The 19286-nt window shown below is 39.0% G+C and overlaps 1 protein-coding gene across 1 annotated transcript in view; it reads right to left on the bottom strand.

The window, feature by feature from the left end:
• Positions 1-19286, bottom strand: part of GFRAL (GDNF family receptor alpha like) — a 44271-nt gene that overhangs the window by 12067 nt on the left and 12918 nt on the right. The window contains exons 3-8 of the mRNA XM_027817414.3: positions 16572-16724; positions 14660-15073; positions 13128-13184; positions 10482-10812; positions 7324-7574; positions 511-606 (exon numbers count right to left, since the gene is read on the bottom strand). Of these exons, the coding sequence (XP_027673215.2) occupies positions 511-606; positions 7324-7574; positions 10482-10812; positions 13128-13184; positions 14660-15073; positions 16572-16724 (1302 nt within the window). The remainder of the gene's footprint in view (positions 1-510; positions 607-7323; positions 7575-10481; positions 10813-13127; positions 13185-14659; positions 15074-16571; positions 16725-19286) is intronic.

Here is a 19286-nt window from a genome sequence, read left to right as displayed (position 1 = left end):
TTGAGTACTAGTTCTCTTCACTATTGGGATAAGTTGACCTAAATTATGTTACTCCAGCTACATGAATAACGTAGCCAGAGTTGACATAGCTTAGGTCGACTTACCCCAGTGTCTTCACTGTGCTGCATCAATGGGAGATGCTCTCCGGTCAACTTACCTTACTCTTCTCGAGGAGCTGGAGTCGACTCTAGAGCGCTTGCCATCAATTTAGCAGGTCTTCACTAGGCCCTGTAAATTGACACCCGCTGCATCAATTGCAGCAGCATTGATCTCCCCAGTAGTGAAGACAAGCCCCGAGGTCCGTTTTATAGAGGGGCAAACTGAGGCATAGAAAGGTGTAGTGACTCAACCAAGGATACTCAGCAGGCCAGTGCCAGAACCAGAAATAAAGCTCAGATGTCCTGATACCATTCCAGGGCACCATCCATTGGGTCATACTGCATGGTGTTTCATGAACGAAATTTCAAAGACTATTTCTGTGAAAATCATGAAGTTATTGCCCAAACTCACCATTAAATAGAGAACGGAATCTTGTTATGGGAAGCTTTTCTCCTGGCATGTCAGTATGTATCAGCTGAAGGCCTGTCTTTCCTCTTGAAATCTGACCTGAAAACAGGAAAAAATATTGGGATACAAATATACTTTTTTGTACAGTAGATCAATTAGCCACTATTTATAAGAGAAAGCTGTTAAATAATATTGTCCCTGCAATGAACACGTGAACTAAATAGTTTGGTAAATATAAATTGATATTTTTATGTCTCAGTTATAGATTATTATAGGATGACTTACAGAGCTTTATGGAAACAGAAATAGAAAAGTTCTCTGCCTTCAAGGTGCTTACATTCCATTTGGATAGAAACAAGAGGAACAATTTTAGGGTTATGCATGTGAGTGGGAGCATAGAGTCAGAGGAGATCAGGAATGGGAGTGGGTTTTAAGCAGCTTACCAAGGCCAAATTCTGCTCTCCAAACCCATTTCCAGACTCTTACACCTGCTCAAAACTCACAGTCTCGGAAGGTGCAATCTCACAAATTGATCAGAAAATACATGTATATCAGAGCCAGTGGGCTCAGTGCAAGCACAGAGGTGCAGCAGAGTGCAGCAGTTTACAGAGTCAGAGGCTAAGGTACTAAATCTCTAAAGGAGATACTGGAGCAGGCTGAGAAGCCAAACTAATTTTCCTGGGAGTAATGCAAAAAGTCTGAATGGCATGAGGAAGAGAGTCTTTGTCACGGACTAGAAAATCAAATATCATGTAAATAAATCCAGCACTGGCATATTATCTCCATCAGATGCAATTAATAAGAAACATACAAATTTAAAGTTTAGAATATTTATGATAATTTTCTAATTTTTATATTTTGGCATTGAGATATTCATTCTCTCCGCTCAGTTTATGATACTGATTCTGTACTGGTACTAACTGATGTGTTTCCTATTACACTGAAGTTGAAGTGGTCATTTGCAGCCCCTGCTCCTTTCCTCCCAATCCGGATCCTGATGCTAACAGAGGCTGTAATCCTGCAGATGGATCCCATGTATGCCCATGCACAGTCTCATAAACCAATAGGACACCATGTGGGCTGCTTGGCCATCTGTGCAAGTCCCTTTTACAGCAATAGGGCCATGCTAGCATCTACCTCAGGGGAGGGCAAACCATGGGCCGCATCCGGTCCATCAGGGCTTTGGATCCAGTCCGCGAGATTGCCCCGCGCCGCTCTCAGAAGCAGCAGGCACCAAGTCTCTGTGGCGCTGGGCCGGAGCCCGAACCCCTGCTGCATACCGCCCCCCAACTCCCTGCCCTAAGCCCCCTGCCTGAACCACCATGCACCCGGACTCCCTGCCTTGAGCAGCCTGCTGCACCCTGCACCTCAATCCCCTACCCTGAGCCCGATGCCATACCCCACACCTCTCCTGCACCCAACTCCCTGCCCTAAGCCCTGTCACACCCCGCACCCCTCCTGCACTCCAACCCCCTGCCCTGAGCTCCCTCCCGCAGTCTTCACCCTTTCTGTACCCTAACCCCCTTCCCTGAGCCTTCTCATACACCCCACACCCCTCCTCTGCCCCAATCTTTTGCCCTCAGCCCCGTTCCTGCACACCACACCCCCTCCCACACCCCAACGCCCTGCCCTGGCCCTACATACAATTTCCCCACCCAGATGTGGCCCTCGGCCCAAAAATTTTGCCCATCCCGATCAACCTTCTTCTCCATTCTCACTAAATCTAAAGCCAGAGATTTATTTTGTTGGTCCTATGCATTTGTTTATTATAAAAACCTCATTGTAAATAATCAATAATGAAAGTTGTTTAAAACCCGCACGCTGACCAGACACCGAACAGATAGCAACATGAGCTTTAACAATCAATATCTCCATAATTCCCGCACCACTGTGGGTTTTAACATGGTTGCCTAACACTTTAAAATATAATCATAAAAATATCCCTCTTTGATTTAATATTACAACTGCTAGAGGTATAGAAAAATGAAAAGGAGATATCAATCAGCAAGAATACCAAATCAAATCCCAAAGAAGCCATTTCGGTCTAGCTGACATGAAAATGTTGTTATAATATAGCACCAAGTGGGTGACTGTTCATGTCCTATCACTTTGGTTAATCAAGTTTCCATGGAGGTTTTATCCTGATGCTAAAGGAAATGCTGCCGGGAATGGCAAAAGCTGATGGGGTGTTATTTGATTATTATTGTGAGCAAGGGACTGTCTTTTTGGTGTGTGTGCGTGCGCGCGCGTGCATGCGCAAAGTGGCTAGGGCAATGTGGCCATGATCATTGCCTGGAGCCTTTGGGTGCTACCACAAAACAAATGATCAGTAATTATTATTATTATCCTCAGAACCACTGCTATAATTATGAATTTGTTAGCTTTCTCAGCACTTCTTTTCTAGGGGGTATATAACTCATTGTAAAATCTTGCTACAGTCTGAAACTTAGCGCTGAAGGTCTATGCCTTGGGGCAGTGTTTTCACAATTTTATTTTGTTAGGTAGCCTGTAAGTCATATGAGTGCAAATTAAAAACCAAGAGTTTTATAGTTTTCAGCATTATTATCTCTGCTGATATAACTCAATATCAGCCGACAGTTTAATTGAAATTTTGTATCCAACTAGTCTTTTTTTTTAAAAATTACCTTTTCCATTAGAAAAGAAGCTCCTTCCGTTCAAAATGCAGAAGAGTCACTGCTTCTCATTAAATGTGTTATAAATATTTTATTTTACAAGGTCTGTTAGTACATGGGGCTAGATTGTATGCACCGAAGCTGTGCTGATGGATTTTGGTCCAGTGTATCTTAATTCTCCAGTTAAAGTATACTGTGGCAATAATTTTTATATTTAAGAATATATAAATAGCTGGTCACTTGACAGGGTCTTATGGCTCTGAGGGAATTAATACAGCACATTGAGCTAAATCCTGAAATTCTTACTTAGGACCATATTCTGATGCCTTTCCTCATGTTGTGGGGGATCTTACTCTTCTAGAAGCCCCATTTGAAACAATGAATTTTCTTCTTATGGAAAGAATTTACTTCACTGTTCAATGTGAGAAAGGGTATCAGAATCCAACCCTTCATTTTTACTCAGCCAGTACTAGGCTAAATCGCCACTGAGCCAAATTCTGACCTACAGAGGCCCCTTGCTGTCACACATAGTGACACTCAGGATTGGTCAGGCCAGTGCACTGGGGTACAGAGTGGCTCCCCAGCTAATTGGTGGGGATCGTCTTAGCCCCAGATGGTGACGCTCATCAACCCCTCCACAGATTGTGCCCTTCTGTCTTCCCATTTTGAATTTCATGGAGCCTACTACTGACTTCGGGTGCAGTGACCCTTTTCCAGTACCAGCAGGTACTTAAATACTGAGAGGATAATACCTTGGAAATACCAGATTAGATACAGTAGTAATATAAATAGAGTCCAATAAGATAAGTACATCCAAATTCAATGGGATTATATGTATGCTGCTGGCAACGGTCTACAACAATTTGAATATAAGGTTTGGCGTTTAACATATTAATCATAATATATCACAGGGCTATACTGAGCCAATTTTTGTGGAAATTTGCTGTATACAATGCAAATTAAAAGTTCATATAACTTTTGTAGTAAAAACAATGGAAGTTAGTGTATATTCTTATGTGTGTTACTTTCTTTCTAAAGGAGATGATGGTGCAATGATGATAATCAATGGGACACGGTAATAACAGGGTACAAAACATATAGGAATGACAGAGTAGATGCTGGTGGGGCAGTGGCTCTCTACATGAAAAGAAAGCAGAGAGTCAAATATTGTAAAAATCTTAAATGAATCACACTGTACTACAGAACCTCTATGGATGGAAATTCCATTCTTGAATAATAAGAGTACAGCAGTAGGAATAAACTACCAACCACATTACCAGGATGGTGACTGTGCCTTTGATATTCTCAGGGAGATTAGAGAGACTACAGAAACAAAAATCCCAGTAATAATGGGGGATTTCAGCTAACCCCAGATTGAATGGCTACATGTCACCTCAGGCAGGTTGCAGAGATAACATGTGTAGACACCATTTGACTGACTCTTGGAGCAGCTTGTCCTGGAACCCACAAGGCGAGAGGCAATTCTTGATTTAGTCCTAAGTAGAGCACAGAATCTGGGTCAAGAGGTGCATATAGATGAACCACTAGGTAAGAGTGACCATAATGTAATTAAATTTAACTTCATTGTGTGTGGGGGGCGGGGGGAAATACCAAAGAGACCCACCACAGTAGCATTTCACTTCCAACAGGGGAACTGCACAAAAATGAGGAAGCTAGTTAAATGGAAATTAAAAGGAACAGTCATGAGAGTGAAATACCTGCAATCTGCATGGAAACTATTTAAAAACACCGTAATAGAGGCTCAAACTAAATGTAAACTCCAAATTAAAAAAAACAAACAAACAAAACACCCACCACACAGTAAGAGGATAAAAAAAATGCCACCATGTCTAAATATCAGAGTAAAAGAGGTGGTTAGAGGCAAAAAGACCGTCTTTAAAAATTGGAAGTCAAATCCTACTAAGGAAAGTAGAAAGGAGCATAAACTCTGGCAAGTGAAGTGTAAAAGGATATTTACACAGGCCAAAAAAGAATTTGAAGAGCAACTAGCAAAAGACACAAATTTAATAGCAAACATTTTTTTAAGTACATTAGAATCAGGAAGTCTGCCATACAATCAGTGGGGCCACAGGATGATCGAGCTGTAAAAAGAGCACTCAGAGAAGAGAAGGCTGTTGTGTAGAAGCTAAATGAATTATTTGCATTGGTTTTCACTGCAGAGGATGTAAAGGAGACTCCTACACCAGAGCCATTCTTTTTAGGTGACAAATATGAGGAACTGTCACAGATCAAAGTGTCAGTAGAGGTGGTTTTGGAATTTGCAGAACTACTAACTGTGGTATGTAACCCATTGCTTAAATTAGCCTTTGTACCAGATGACTAGAGGATAGCTAATGTAATGTCATTTAAAATAAAAAAGGCTTCAGAAGTGATCCTGGCACTTACAGACCCATAAGCCTAATTTCAGTACCAGAGAAATTGATTGATAATTCTGTTCTTTACTAGAGTTTCAGACACATAGATGAACACAATATGTTTGAGAAGAGTCAGTATGTCTTTTGTAAAGGGAAACCATGCCTCACCAATCTATGAAAATTCTTTGAGGATGTCAACAAGCATGTGAACAAGGGTTATCCAGCTGACACTGTATACTTGGGCTTCCAGAAAGCCTTTGACAAGGTCCCACACGAAAGGCTCTTAATCAAAGTAAGCAGTCATGGGATAAGAGGAAAGATCCTCCCATGGATCAGAAAGTGGTTAAAAGATAAGCATAAATGCTCAATTTTCACAACGAAGAGAGTGGTAAATAGTGGGGTCTCCCAAGTTCTGTACTGGGACTTTTGGTGTTCAATATATTCATAACTGATCTGGAAAAGGGAGTAAACAGTGAGGTGGAAAAGGGGGTAAACAGTGAGGTGGAAAAGTTTTCAAATGATACAAAATTACTCAAGATAGTTAAGTCCAAAGCAGATTGTGAAGAGTTACAAAGGGATCTCACTAAACTGGGTGACAAAATGGCAGGTGAAATGCTGATAAATGCAAAATAATGCACACTGGAAAATATAATCCTAACTACACATACAAAATGATGGGGTCTAAATTAGCTGTTGCCACCCAAGAAAGAGATCTTGGAGTCGTTGTGGATAGTTCTCTGGAAACATCTAATCAATGTGCAGTGGCAGTCAAAAAAGCTAACAGAATGTTGGGAATCATTAGGAAAGGGATAAATACTAAGATGGAAAATATCATATTACCTCTCTATAAATCCATGGTATGCCCACACCTTGAATATGGTGTGCAGATGTATTAGAATTGGAAAAAGTACAGAGAAGGGCAATAAAACTGATTAGGGGTATGGAACAGCTTCCATATGAGGAGAGATTAAAAAGACTAGAACAGATTATTAAGGAGGGATACAACAGAAGTCTATAAAGTCATGAATGTTGTGGAAAAAACAAATAAGGAAGTATTATTTACCCCTTCACATAACACAAGAACTCAGTATGGCCATTCTTTTGTTCTTAGACTTGTGCTCAGAAATGAAATAAGAAGAAAATCTTTAAAGGTCCTGATTAAAGATAACACATATTGGACTCTTCCTTCATTTCTGTTGAGAAACTATTTGAAGGTAGATGGTCATAGCCAGGAGACTGTAGACACTCTGTGGAATTCTATATAGTTTCACAGGCTACTTGAACTACACTTAAAATCCTAATCTAGATTCCCATAAGTAAAAATTTTAAAAAATGCACTTCTAGCCAATCTAAAGCTATCCCTAGCATTTTCACAAAAATCCGTACACTCTGATGAAACAACAGAAGGAGAAAAGGTAATCTACCATAGCACTGAAAAGCATACACAGAAACATACTCAATGACTGCTAGCAGAAATGCTTTAGAACCCTGCTGATATTTAGAAACTATTGCCTTCACGGTGATTCCACTGACTTCATTTAACCATTTCAATTCACAACTTAACTAATGACTCTTAGTAGGAATATAAAGTGTTTGCAGACATCAAAGAGCACTACATTGCATATGCAGTTCATCTGGACAAATGAATCCTGGGTATAACTTTACTGAAGTCAACAGCATTACCCTAGAAATAAATCTGGCACAATGAAATATTTTATTGATCTTGCGCTCTAATTCACATAATAGATTTTGTTGTATAAAACAAGTATGTTAATATTTTAGGGTGCATTTTTCTTCACATAACTTACTGAAGCAGGACTTGCTGTGAAGCAGGTGATGGAAGAGCTTGCACAAAGACTGTTCAGCTAGTGGGACAGTCTGACAGGTGCATTCCACGCGAAGCATGGTGCCCCAGTTGTCAATGTAAGCTGCTCTGCAGTCAGCACTTCCAGAGCAAATCAGATCATCCTTGATTAAAGTTTCAAGGCAAGCTTTATTGTCATAGCATCTTTTTGTCACATGTCTCCAGCACTTAGACCGAAACACTTCATATTTTTTCCTGGAGGAAACATACAACAAAAGCGTTGCTATATTATGATTAAGACAACTTGACATGGAGCAACACATGATTAAAATTTTCTTTTACCAACATATTTCTTTTAATCAGACATTCCCCTGTGAATGCTGACTATGGGTCCTGTAGGGCAGTAGCTTTCTATACAAAATCAAGAGGAGAGGAGAATAAAGGAAAGAGTATTTTTATGGTATGAAAGGCTCTCCCAGAGAAGATATCTGTCATTCATTCAGGCACTCTTCAGGATTTGATGTCTCCTGAAGTCCCTTTCCTGTCAGATCCTGTAAAATTTCAAATGGTAGGAGCAGGCTGACAGTGGGTTCAAAAGCCCTCCTGGTCATATGACTCCATCTTGGGATGCCATGGAACAGTAGGCTTAGTAGGGCACAATATTCCCTCATCTCTATTGAAAGTAAAAAAAAACCCTATCACATCATAAAGGTATAATGACAGAGATCTGCATCAATAGCTCAAAATTCTGCTCTCCTTAAACCTGTCCAATTTCATTGATATCAGTGGTGTCGCATAATTGTAACTGAGAGAAGAATCTGGGCTTCGGAAATGAATTTCTTTGAAGAAAATCAATTTTGATCAATTTACAAACAGCAGAGATTTTCCAGGATCCAACAATAAGTGGTGAAAGTAACAATCATCCAGAGAGGACAGCTTGCAGTAAAGTAGAATAATCAGACTGGACATCATAATGAAACCAAAGCAAGTAAATTTCTAATGGATGTGGCAGGTTTGTAAAATCATACGTCTGGGCAGAACAAACACTGAATTGGAGTGATATAAGATAAAGACTATCTAATCCACACAGCAAAACGTTTTACAGGCTAAAAAAGAAAACTAAAAACAAGTCAACCATAACTATAAAACTATATTAGAAGACAATTAGCGGTGATCAAATTAAACAAGGAGTAAGTAGGACTAACTTGGTTCCTCTTTCTCTGGTCAATGATCACATACGACAGTTTATTTACTATGTTGGGTAGAATTAAAATAGCCCTTTATGTGCCAATGTTTAACAACTATAGTTTATCTATTTTCTTAACAGGAGTGTTGTAAAACCTTTGATAAATATCTTTCTAATCAATATTTATTATATTAAATATTAGTGGATTGAAGGGGCAATGGGTTATCGGATCAGACTGTAAAGTGTTGGGCATTGACCCATTAAAATATGGCATCTCATACAGCTGAAGACTAAGTACAGATTTCACAGGGCTGTTAAAAAATAGCATGTCTGGAAAATGATACCTTATAAGGTTCAATGTAGGACCCAATTACACAGCACTTACGTTACACAATTCAAGGTTTCAGTCAAAGTAGCTGCCATTTCTGTGCTAATGGAACAATTTTTTTTGTTCAGGCTCATAATTTAAAGGAACAGCTAAATGTAATTCACAGTGTAATTTTGATATTTATCTCTACTGATTGTTAATGTTAGCAAACATATAATGTTCAAGGGTAATGGGTAATTCAACAAGTCTCTGCTAAATATGGTTTCCAGTTAGACTCCTACACACACAATTCAACCAGGCATAAAAAAAGTGACAATGCTCCAGTGACGTCAATTTGAATTGAACTTGCTTATGGCAGAGCTGAATGTGATCCTTGATCTCTTTACTGAAGGTTAATTTACAGCATGCTTAATTTATTAGATGAATTTCAGGTCTTGTCCAATAGTGCTAGAATGACCACATTGAAATCTAAACCGAGCCAAATAATGGTCACATTTAAGTGGCCCTATATGTACAGGCCAATCCTACAGCTGTTTCTCACTTAAATATTTTGTAAAATAATAGGAAATAAAATGCAAAGGCTGGCTCACTCTACATGATTGATTGTATGTGATAAAAGCCTGGTGTGTCCATCAACAGAGGATCATCATCACATAGTCTGTTTGAAGGAGAAAAGGACAAAAAGAAATAAGTGAAAATGTTTTCTTATTTAGACCATTTTCCTTGTGCAACAATTGGGTGCAAAGGGTCATATTACTGGGTTAATGGATAATTAATTTCACCAGATGAACTTTGCTCAATCAACTGCATGCTTTGTGCAAACCATTTGAAGGCAAAGAGGAATTCCCCAAGACAAAATCTGAAGCGAGTGGGGTTGAAAATCTCTGAGCGCATAATTTGTCTGTCAGAAACTGCTATGGGTGATGACAGACAAGAAGTATAATACCCAGACTGAGTTTTCAGGGCTCACAATTAGAAAGAGCCCTGAATGCAGCTGACATGGAAACCTTTGAGAATCATAAGGAATAGAACCTGCAATACCATTTTTACAATAATTTTTCAGAACAGATCCATGTTTTCAGGAATTGCTAAAGTCTGTGCCATGTGATAAAGAACATATTAATATTCCTTTTTAGGGTAGAAAGTGAAAACAATCCACTTAAATATTGTAGTTAACTGGTTAATCTATATGTTTTGCACTTTCTTTTCCTGGCCAGAATCAGAACTGCTCAGCTGTCACAGTCGCTATATTACTGAGATTTCCCTTAAGCTAATGTGCTTTTTAGTAGCATGATCTGAGTTCTAAACCTACTGTAATTGCGGAGTTTTGAGTGTCCATTGTATATAGTGACACTCAGGAAGTGCCCAGATGGCCAGCGATTTATTTTAATAGGAAAGTTAAAAGATGGCAAACTCTTCCATTGCTGTTGCTTATAAAGTTTAGAGAGATTTATTTGGAAGCATACTTGTTCTCAGATACCGGCAATGCCATCAAGTAACTATAATGAAGAAAATCATTCTGTGGGGGATGTGTGTGTGTTTGTGTGTATATATAAAGAGAGAGATTATATTTATCACCTTTTTTCACTGTTATTGACACGCACATTACCAGGCAAAAGTTAAATAAAGTAATTATTATTTTACTTACCTGCACAATTCATTGTCTTGGCACCTGTGAATTACATTTAGACACGAAGGAGGGGGAACTATGTTGACTGCACATGGCTTGCCATGAAGAAGTTCTTTGGCTTGCTGACAAGATTCATCAGGCTGGGTGCAGTCACAAAATGTCAACATCTGGGCAACATTAAAAGGCATATTTTGATAGAAGAACCTTATGGCTGCTTGGCATTGTTCCATGTTGCACTGCTTTCTAGTTACTGAACAAACTTTAAGGTACAGAGATAACTGTTTATTACATACTTCATCTTCAATACATTCCTTGTTTACATCAAAACAGGTTCCATTCTCTATGTATTCTAAAAGGATAATAGATTTAAAAAAAAATACACAAAGATAAATATAAAGACCAATCTAGTGGTTGTTTTTTTGCGCTTCTGGATTCTGAAAGCAGTTGCAGGATCAAGTCTTAACTATACAAGAAACATTTATAAAAATTAGAGCTGGTCCAAAAAACTGACAGACATTGGTGCAATATTTCCCCCCTCCTCCATACCCAATTTTTATTTGTAAATATTTTTTTTTTGACTAAAACTTATCTACCCGCTGTAGAGACAACTGATTAGGACATGAATCCAATTTATCTCACTATTAATAACAACATGCTGGAAATGTGTAATGGGGGTGTGAAGGTTGGGAAGGTGAGATCCAGAAGGCTTTGTAAGGTTTCTCTACAGCAGCGTACATTTCAGCAGAAGGGTCAAATGCCCATCCTTTTGCAATCAAGGTAAGCTTAGCTATTGAATTCCTCAGGGTTAGAATTTGAAACTGAAAGCTTTCTTTTCCTCACTGAGCACTGCTGTTGGGCAGTGTAGCGGGGCAGGACTCACCCCTGTGGTGCCTCCTGCTGGTCGTCCAGGGAATTAGCTCTCCAGCCTCCAGCGCGCCCTCTGTCTGCCGGTGCCTCACCTGTCGCTGGCCCCCCGTGTCCCTCTTGGACCCTGGTGCCCCTTTTCCTTGGGTGCCCCCACGGTCTCTGGATCTCCCTTCCCTGAGGAACCCCCAACCCCCTATCCCCACCTCGCCTCAGTATATGGGTACTGCCAGTCACCCCCTAGCCCCCGTTCACTGGGGCGGACTGCAGTGTATAAGCCCCTCATCACAGGCAAGGAGGGTCTGAACCTGCTGCTTTCACCTGTGCTTGGCTGCCCCCTGCAACCCGAGTACCTATTTGACCTTAGACTAGGCCTGCAGCCTGGGCGGTTTCCAGGCCGGAGCTCCCCAGCTCGTCTGGCCTTCCCCCAGCCCTGCTCCAGTCTAGGTACCCTACTCAGCTTGCAGCAGCCAGGTCCCTCCCTCTCAAAAGGCCAGAGAAAGAGTCTCTGTGCTCCTGGCCCACTGGCTTCTTATAAGGGCCAGCTGGGCCTTGATTGGGGCATGGCCCCCACTGTGCCCTTTCCCCCTGTCAGCCTGGGCTGCTTGCCACAGCCACAGCCCTCCCCTGGGCTGTTTTAAGCCCTTCAGGGCAGGAGCGGGTGACCACCCTGCTACAGGCTGGATACACTGCAGTTAAGGTTACTTTATAGAGCTGAATAATTAAAAATCCCAACCCATCAAAAAGTCTGAAGGACATATGGCATTTCACTAATCATTGGCGTGTACTGTAACTGTTTTTCAGAAATTTAAGTTTGAATGACCTCATCTCTATTTCCCTGTTTTTAGAGATCTGAGCTTTGCTGACCTCAACCTTCTGGAAGAGCATGAGACACTGCCGGGCAACCTTAACTCTGCTTTAATGAAATTTTTTTGTTATTTGAAACATTGAGGGTGAAATCCTGTCTCCATTAAGTTAATGGACACTTTGCTGTTGACTTCAACAGAGCCAGAACTGCAGCCATAGAAAGTAAGCTCTTCATTTCAGAGCCTTTGTTTATGTATTCATCTGTGAACGCCCAGTGCTCTTCTCGTACTATCTTTATAAATCGTAATATCACAGTTAGGGTCCAAACCTGCAAGGTCCTGACTGTCTCCTATTGAGTTTAGTATTATTTCAGAGCCCCCAGCACCTCATAAAGGGTGCCCAGGACCTGACAGGATTTGGTCCTTATTTGCAAGGCAAAGTATAGGGACATGCCATAGTGTTGTGACTGTTGATAAATAAATATTATTAAGGTATTTTTATTACAATAGTGCCTAATGCTGTCATTTTAATGGTGACATCTGTAAGAGTGAGATATCTATCTTAACTGTTATTTATGCACCTTGTTATAACTATATTTAATAGATGGGGAAGCTAATTCAGATAAAATTAGAACAATCCCCTGCTACTGGAACTTGCATCTATTCTTAGACTCAGATTTGAACCTAAACCTTTATGTTCTGAAATGTTCAGATTATTTTTTTTTAATTTTAAAATTTTGAATGGGACAAAATCAGAAGAATTGCCATTGGCTTAAATGGGATCAGGATTTTTTTATTATGAACTTCTGTATCCTTCTCTGACCAGAAATCTATCTGCAAATATTTGGGATTCACTAAATCTGATATTTTAAGTCTGTTTGTTCAATGTTATTATTATTATGTAATCTATATGCAGCGACATTGTCCACTATCACAGACTGAAAGAAAAACAATAAATATGGTTTATAAATTAATAAAATAAATTCAAATTTACCATGTTTGGAAAGAGCAGATAAGTTCCATTGTAATTTAGTTTCCATGTTAATTTTATCTAGAAGAAAAAGATACATACAGAGACTACATGGAGCATTGATACATTACATCAGCTTGGTTGTGAGCTTTAATGTAAAACTTTATTGACTCTAATGCTAGCATAATCTTTCACATAAAAGTACAGAGAAAAAAATTAGGTTAGTCAAATAGACTTGTCAATTTGTTTACAAGCTGCATAAGATTCATTAGGTTTATTTAGAGATATTAAAGCAAATCTGCACAGGACCTGTCTTCATTGCTATTGGCAACATCACTCTCCTCTCTGAATACGTGGCCTAAAAGTTTGGGACCTCAATGAGAACTCTTGGGTAATTAGTACCTCTGAAAATCAGGCCCCTTATGGCTAAATATAAATATGGTAGCCTAAATTTTTGAATGTATACACCAATTTTTAAAAACTATATTAATAAATAATAATTATTATTATTTAGTAGTCGTCATCGTAGTTAGAGACGGTTGTTACAGGTTCATCAGGAAATGCTGATTCTCTGAACTGAAATGGTTCACTGAGTCTGTTGCAGATTTGTTGAAACTTTTACTGAAACACAGTGTTTCAGGGTGCACAGCTCCATGAAAGAGAGCCTGTCAGCTGGCACAGCTCTGAGTGTCTTGGGGCTGATCGACTCTGTGACTTCAGAGCAGATCTCCGAGGTGGACTGCCCAGGGCTGGGGACCCCAGATGCAACTCGGCTAATTATATGTTCTACAATAATAATAATACCAGGGTCCGTGGCTCTGGGCTGCTCCCCCAGGTCAGGGCTTCCAGGAACCCTGTTGTATAACTGGGAGCCTTGAAGCCCTGGAACCCCTGACTCCCAGGGCATTCCTCACTCATGGGCTTCCCTGGAGCCACAGACTCTGGAAACCCAGCAGCTGCTGAGTGAAATTGGCTTTCTTGTCAGCTTCACTGCAGCTATTGCAAGAATGTCAATTTCACTCAGCCAGGATTGATGGGGGAGCAAATTTTGTTTGGAAACATCATACAGAAATGTTTCTGAAATTATTTTTTTTTAGGTTTCTCATTTCAGAGACAACAATTTTTAAAAAAACAGTTTCAGGTTGACCTGAACTGAATATTTTTTCCTCAGTTTTTGGTCCAGCCTCCCAACCAAAAAAACAATTACTCACTTCGTTCCAGTACTAGCAGTGGCTCTGAAAGGCACCACTCAGCACCAGAATTCCCTTGTGCTAGGTGCCGTACAAACACATATTATGAAATTATTCAATTAATTCAAACTACAATTTCACCTACCACTTGATAAGCTGTTTAAATTATTCACATGTATATAATCAGCTTCCTAAAACTCTCCTGTTCCCAATGTTCAACTGCAAATAAGTAATAAAATATACAAACTGTCCCACAGATGTGATAATACTGGATTCAAGTAAGTATATAAAGACAGTTTTACACAGCTTTTGAATTGCAATAAAACATAATTTTAACTTTTAAAGGTATCCCTGAATAGCACTAACCTGGATGAATGCCCTGATTTCTCTCATCATCATAGTCGTCTTCCTGCATGGCAAAAGCTTGATTCTCCTGCATGTACTGTAAACATGTGTTATTAAAGATACTCTTCCATATTTTAACACATCTTTTTTGAATTGGTTCTGAACACTTGCAGTTCCCCAGCACTGTTTTCCTCAGCTCCTTCCATGCTGACAAACATTGTTGGCCAACCATTTGGAGACTGCATTTTGCCACCTCTGCCCTGCAAACTCTTTGGAAGTTCTTATACATCATAAAGCAGTTACGGTCTTCTCGGCAGTTTTGCTTTGCAATACTGCAGTCATTTTCTGATTCCCCGGTGCGTTGCATGCCTTTGGGTTCTGAGTGCGACCTGAAGTTTAATTGCATATCTGGGCTTAGGGAAGGCTCCAAATGCCCTGTACAGATAGATTTTGACAAAGACGTATGTTGGAAAGACAATATGTAAGGCTGAATCCTACAAATTCTTTTATAGTCATATCTAAACAAATTTGGTGACAAAGTTAATTCTCCTAAGAATCCGTACAATAAACTGAATTATACAACATTGATTATGGCTTAACTAATTTGGATGATTCCTATGGAAGCTGGTCAATAGTAAGTAACTACATACTCATTTCAGGTTCTTGCAGATTACTAAGTCTTCTTTATGTTTAGTATGTTCCCAAAAATCTTTATAATATAACCTGTGCTCTAGGTTAGCACATAAATGGGCTTCAGGTAATATACACAGAACTCTGACTGAAATTACTGCATGTGGCACGATAGAATTAGGTATTCAGGGAAAATTCAGCCCAGATGCAACTCTGCTAATTTCATTTAAATTGCACCAGGGAGCAATTTGTCCCTTTGGCCCCAAGTAATTAATGAAGAGGGGTACAATTATCCTTCCATTTGACTGAGGCAAAACAATCATCAGTTTCAAAGTAGTCATTATCAGGCCTTAGATTTCCAATCCTGCCATCTTGAGTAAGGAAGGCAAGATCAGGTCCTTAACATTTACTTTATTATCTGATTTGATTTGACATGCCATGTGTCAAATCCTGTAGTCTTTATTTAAGGACACTTCTCTTTGCGCCAGAGTCTCTAAATCTTACTCATATTGAATAGTACTTACTCACACAAGTAGTCCAGTTGAAGTTTAAGGGTTTACTCATCACAAACAAGGATTGCTGAATTGAGCCCATGGACTTCAAGGACTGCAGGATCTGATTCTATATGTTATTATATGTTCTACAATGTTTAGGCATATCAGAACAGGTTAAACGAAGAGTTATCAGCCTTAAATTTGAATTTCTTGGTTTTTCCTCTGACTTTCCGTGGTACTGTTGATTTTAAAATAGCTATTTAACATAATTTTCATATATACTTAGGGATGTGAATACACTAGAACCTCAGAGTTAACAAACACCTCGGGAAAGGACGTTGTTTGTAACTCTGAAACGTTTGTAACTCTGAACAAAACATTATGGTTGTTCTTTCAAAAGTTTACAACTGAATATTGACTTAATACAGCTTTGAAACTTTACTGTGCAGAAGAAAAATCCTGCTTTCCATTTATTTTTATTAGTAGTTAGTGTTTAACACAGCACTGTACTGTATTTGTTTTGGGTTTTTTCCTGTCTCTGCTGCTGCCTGATTGTGTTCCAAATGAGGTGTGTGGTTGACTGGTCAGTTCATAACTCTGGTGTTCATAACTCTGAGGTTCTACTGTATTTTAGAAAAGGCAAAATAACATTAAAAAGTCTATTGGGAGATTTTTTGATTTGAGACTCACATACAGGAATTGGAAACTATAAGACTTCCTTATGCTGAGGAATTACATTCTATCTTCAGACATAGTTAAAATTCCACTTCCATTATTTTGTATTATAAGGCATCAGATACAATAGTTACCTTTTTTAACGGCACATTGTTTCCCAAGCAACAGTTTGGTGCTACAAAAATCATCTTTGGTGCAGATACAGTCTTTAAATTGTGGATACTGGTTAGCCAGGAATTGGATGGTTGTATTACAGCCAACTGAATCTTTTGCCTTGCAGCTGTTGCCTAGGTTTGTCGTCAAGAATATAATTTCGTTAATATTTATTCAACAAGGCTACATAAAACAAGTCAATTGCAGTGCAATAAGAGAAGATGGTTTTGTTTCTAAATATATCATAATTCACAAATTTATCATCTTTGGGATGACATGATGAAAGTGTGGGTACAATTCTGTCTTCATTTATATTGATGCATATTTTTGACCCATTGCCAAAATGTCTATTTTAAGTTCTCATTTTGAGGGCATATAATCTGTTTGTAACAATTACTTTTGACAAAAATTGTGCATACTTTACTGTATTTTTGGCTTATTGGGTCAGTTTCACTGGCGGCTTAGCATGCCAATTGTGCTTATCAGGAACAACTGAAAAGTGAGCAACAAAGGTGGGATTTGCAGGAGCAGAAGGCACAGCCTTCTCACTAGCTGACCCCCAACTATAAAACTCCCTACTACAACTACTAAGCACGTTGGTATGTCATTGCCACATTTAGGAATAAAGGTGAAATCCATATAGCCTTTCCAGAATAACGATGATGAAGATAAAATTGCTCCAAAATCTGTGCTCTTGGAAAGCAGGGAGAGAGTTAAATCATGACTGGTGTGGAGAAAGTAAATAAGGAAGTGTTATTTACTCCTTCTCATAACACAAGAACTGGGGGCCACCAAATGAAATTAATAGGCAGCAGGTTTAAAACAAACAAAAGGAAGTATTTTTTTCCACACAATGTACAGTCAACCTATGGAACTCTTTACCAGAGGATGTTGTGAAGGCCAAGACTATAACAGGGTTCAAAAAAGAACTAGATAAATTCATGGAGGATAGGTCCACCAATGGCTATTAGCCAAGATGGGCAGGGATGGTGTCCCTAGCCTCTGTTGGCCAGAAGCTGGGAATGAGCGACAGTGGATGGATCACTTGATGATTACCTGTTCTGTTCATTCCCTCTGGGGCACCTGGCATTGGCTACTGGGATACTGGGCTAGATGAACCTTTGGTCTGACCCACTATGAGAGCACTTGGGACATTTTTGCCCAACGGTAATTTCTGTAAGGCATTCAGCTACCATGAAGTAGATAGAGATATCAGATACCAGGGTGAAATCCTAGCTCCAATTAAGTCAAAAATCATGTGGTACAAAAGGATTAAGCAGGCTTTGTATAACAAGTTAGACCATGTACTAAACAAGTATGTTTCTCCTACCGGGACTGTTGTGTTTATACACAGTATTGATTCAGCTGTGTGATGAGTATGTCAAAATATTTTTGTTGCTGTTTTTTTAATTCTTGTTCCTTTTATTACTGATTAGCAGAAGATAACACATTGCAACTATAATATATATATGCATTACAAGGGCACTTACAAAAATGCCCTCTTGATTTAAAATCTAAGCATAATTTCAGCTTTGGGACCTACTAATGATTTAGCTTATATATATATATATATATATACACACACACATACACACACACACAATTTGTATAAATATGACTGCAAGACTTCTGACAAATAGCTGAGGCTGACACTTTCTAGGTCATAATCTGTCCCCCCAGCCACAAGCAGAATCCATCATTGTCAATGGGAATTTAATCTGAAGATGAAGGACAAAATATGGTCTTAAATCTAGTTCACAAAGAATCCCCGGATGTGTGATGTGCTACTCCACTGGTAGGGCTAAGTGTTTGCACTCACTCATGGCTTTACCCTTTATCAGCAATGAAGTTCACCCCAAACTCATGCCAATAAACCCTTTATAGCACACCACCCCATCATTTATTCTCTTTCTCCATATCCACTGTATTTGGGGAGTTAACGCTGAATGTCCTCACAGAAGGAAGTGAGTTTTTAGGAGCCATTTTAAAAAGAAATGTGTTATTGACTGACTCAGAAGGAATTTTATGTGGTAGGTTCAAGAAGACAATAAGCAGCAAGAGGGGAGAACTTTTTGATCTGAGCTATTAAAAAGTTTTACATTTGCTTTACAACAGAGATTAGGCTGAGTTTCAGGCCAATTGTATTACTGGTAGTATTCAGACAAGTATTACCTGATTCACCCCCAATTAAAAAGTAATCATATTTATTAAGATAAGATGTACCTAGCACAAAGCTCCATGAGCCTTTGGATGCACTAATCAGATAAATATTAGAATTAGTCAAAAATGGTAATTGTTTTGCACCAAAATATTTCTCCCCAATTTTTTTTAAATGAAAATTGTTTGGCTTTTTATTGAAAAACCAAAGATTCTCAATGAAATGAAAATGTTCCACCAAAATTTGGATTTAAAACATCATTCTTCATTGAAAATGTTTTCAAATAATCTTATGACTGGCTCTAATATGAATGTTTTATGTATATACACAATACTGTAGAAAGTATTAAACTGTTTATAAAAAATGATTTTCCTATTCCTTAAGGTAATAAGCAGAGACAGTGAGACTGATTTCCTGTTCTCGTGTAGGTGAAAATCTGTGTTATGCATTAAATAACTGAAGGGAGATCAGTCATATTCAGCACCTGCAATTTATTGTATTATCATTCCCTAGAAATGATTCATTCTGACATGTTGGT

The sequence above is a fragment of the Chelonia mydas genome, chromosome 3 (genome assembly GCF_015237465.2).
Source record: "Chelonia mydas isolate rCheMyd1 chromosome 3, rCheMyd1.pri.v2, whole genome shotgun sequence".
NCBI lineage: Eukaryota > Metazoa > Chordata > Testudines > Cheloniidae > Chelonia > Chelonia mydas.
The sequence above is the reverse complement of the archived record's forward strand: the minus strand, read 5'-3'. Positions and strand labels throughout refer to the sequence as shown.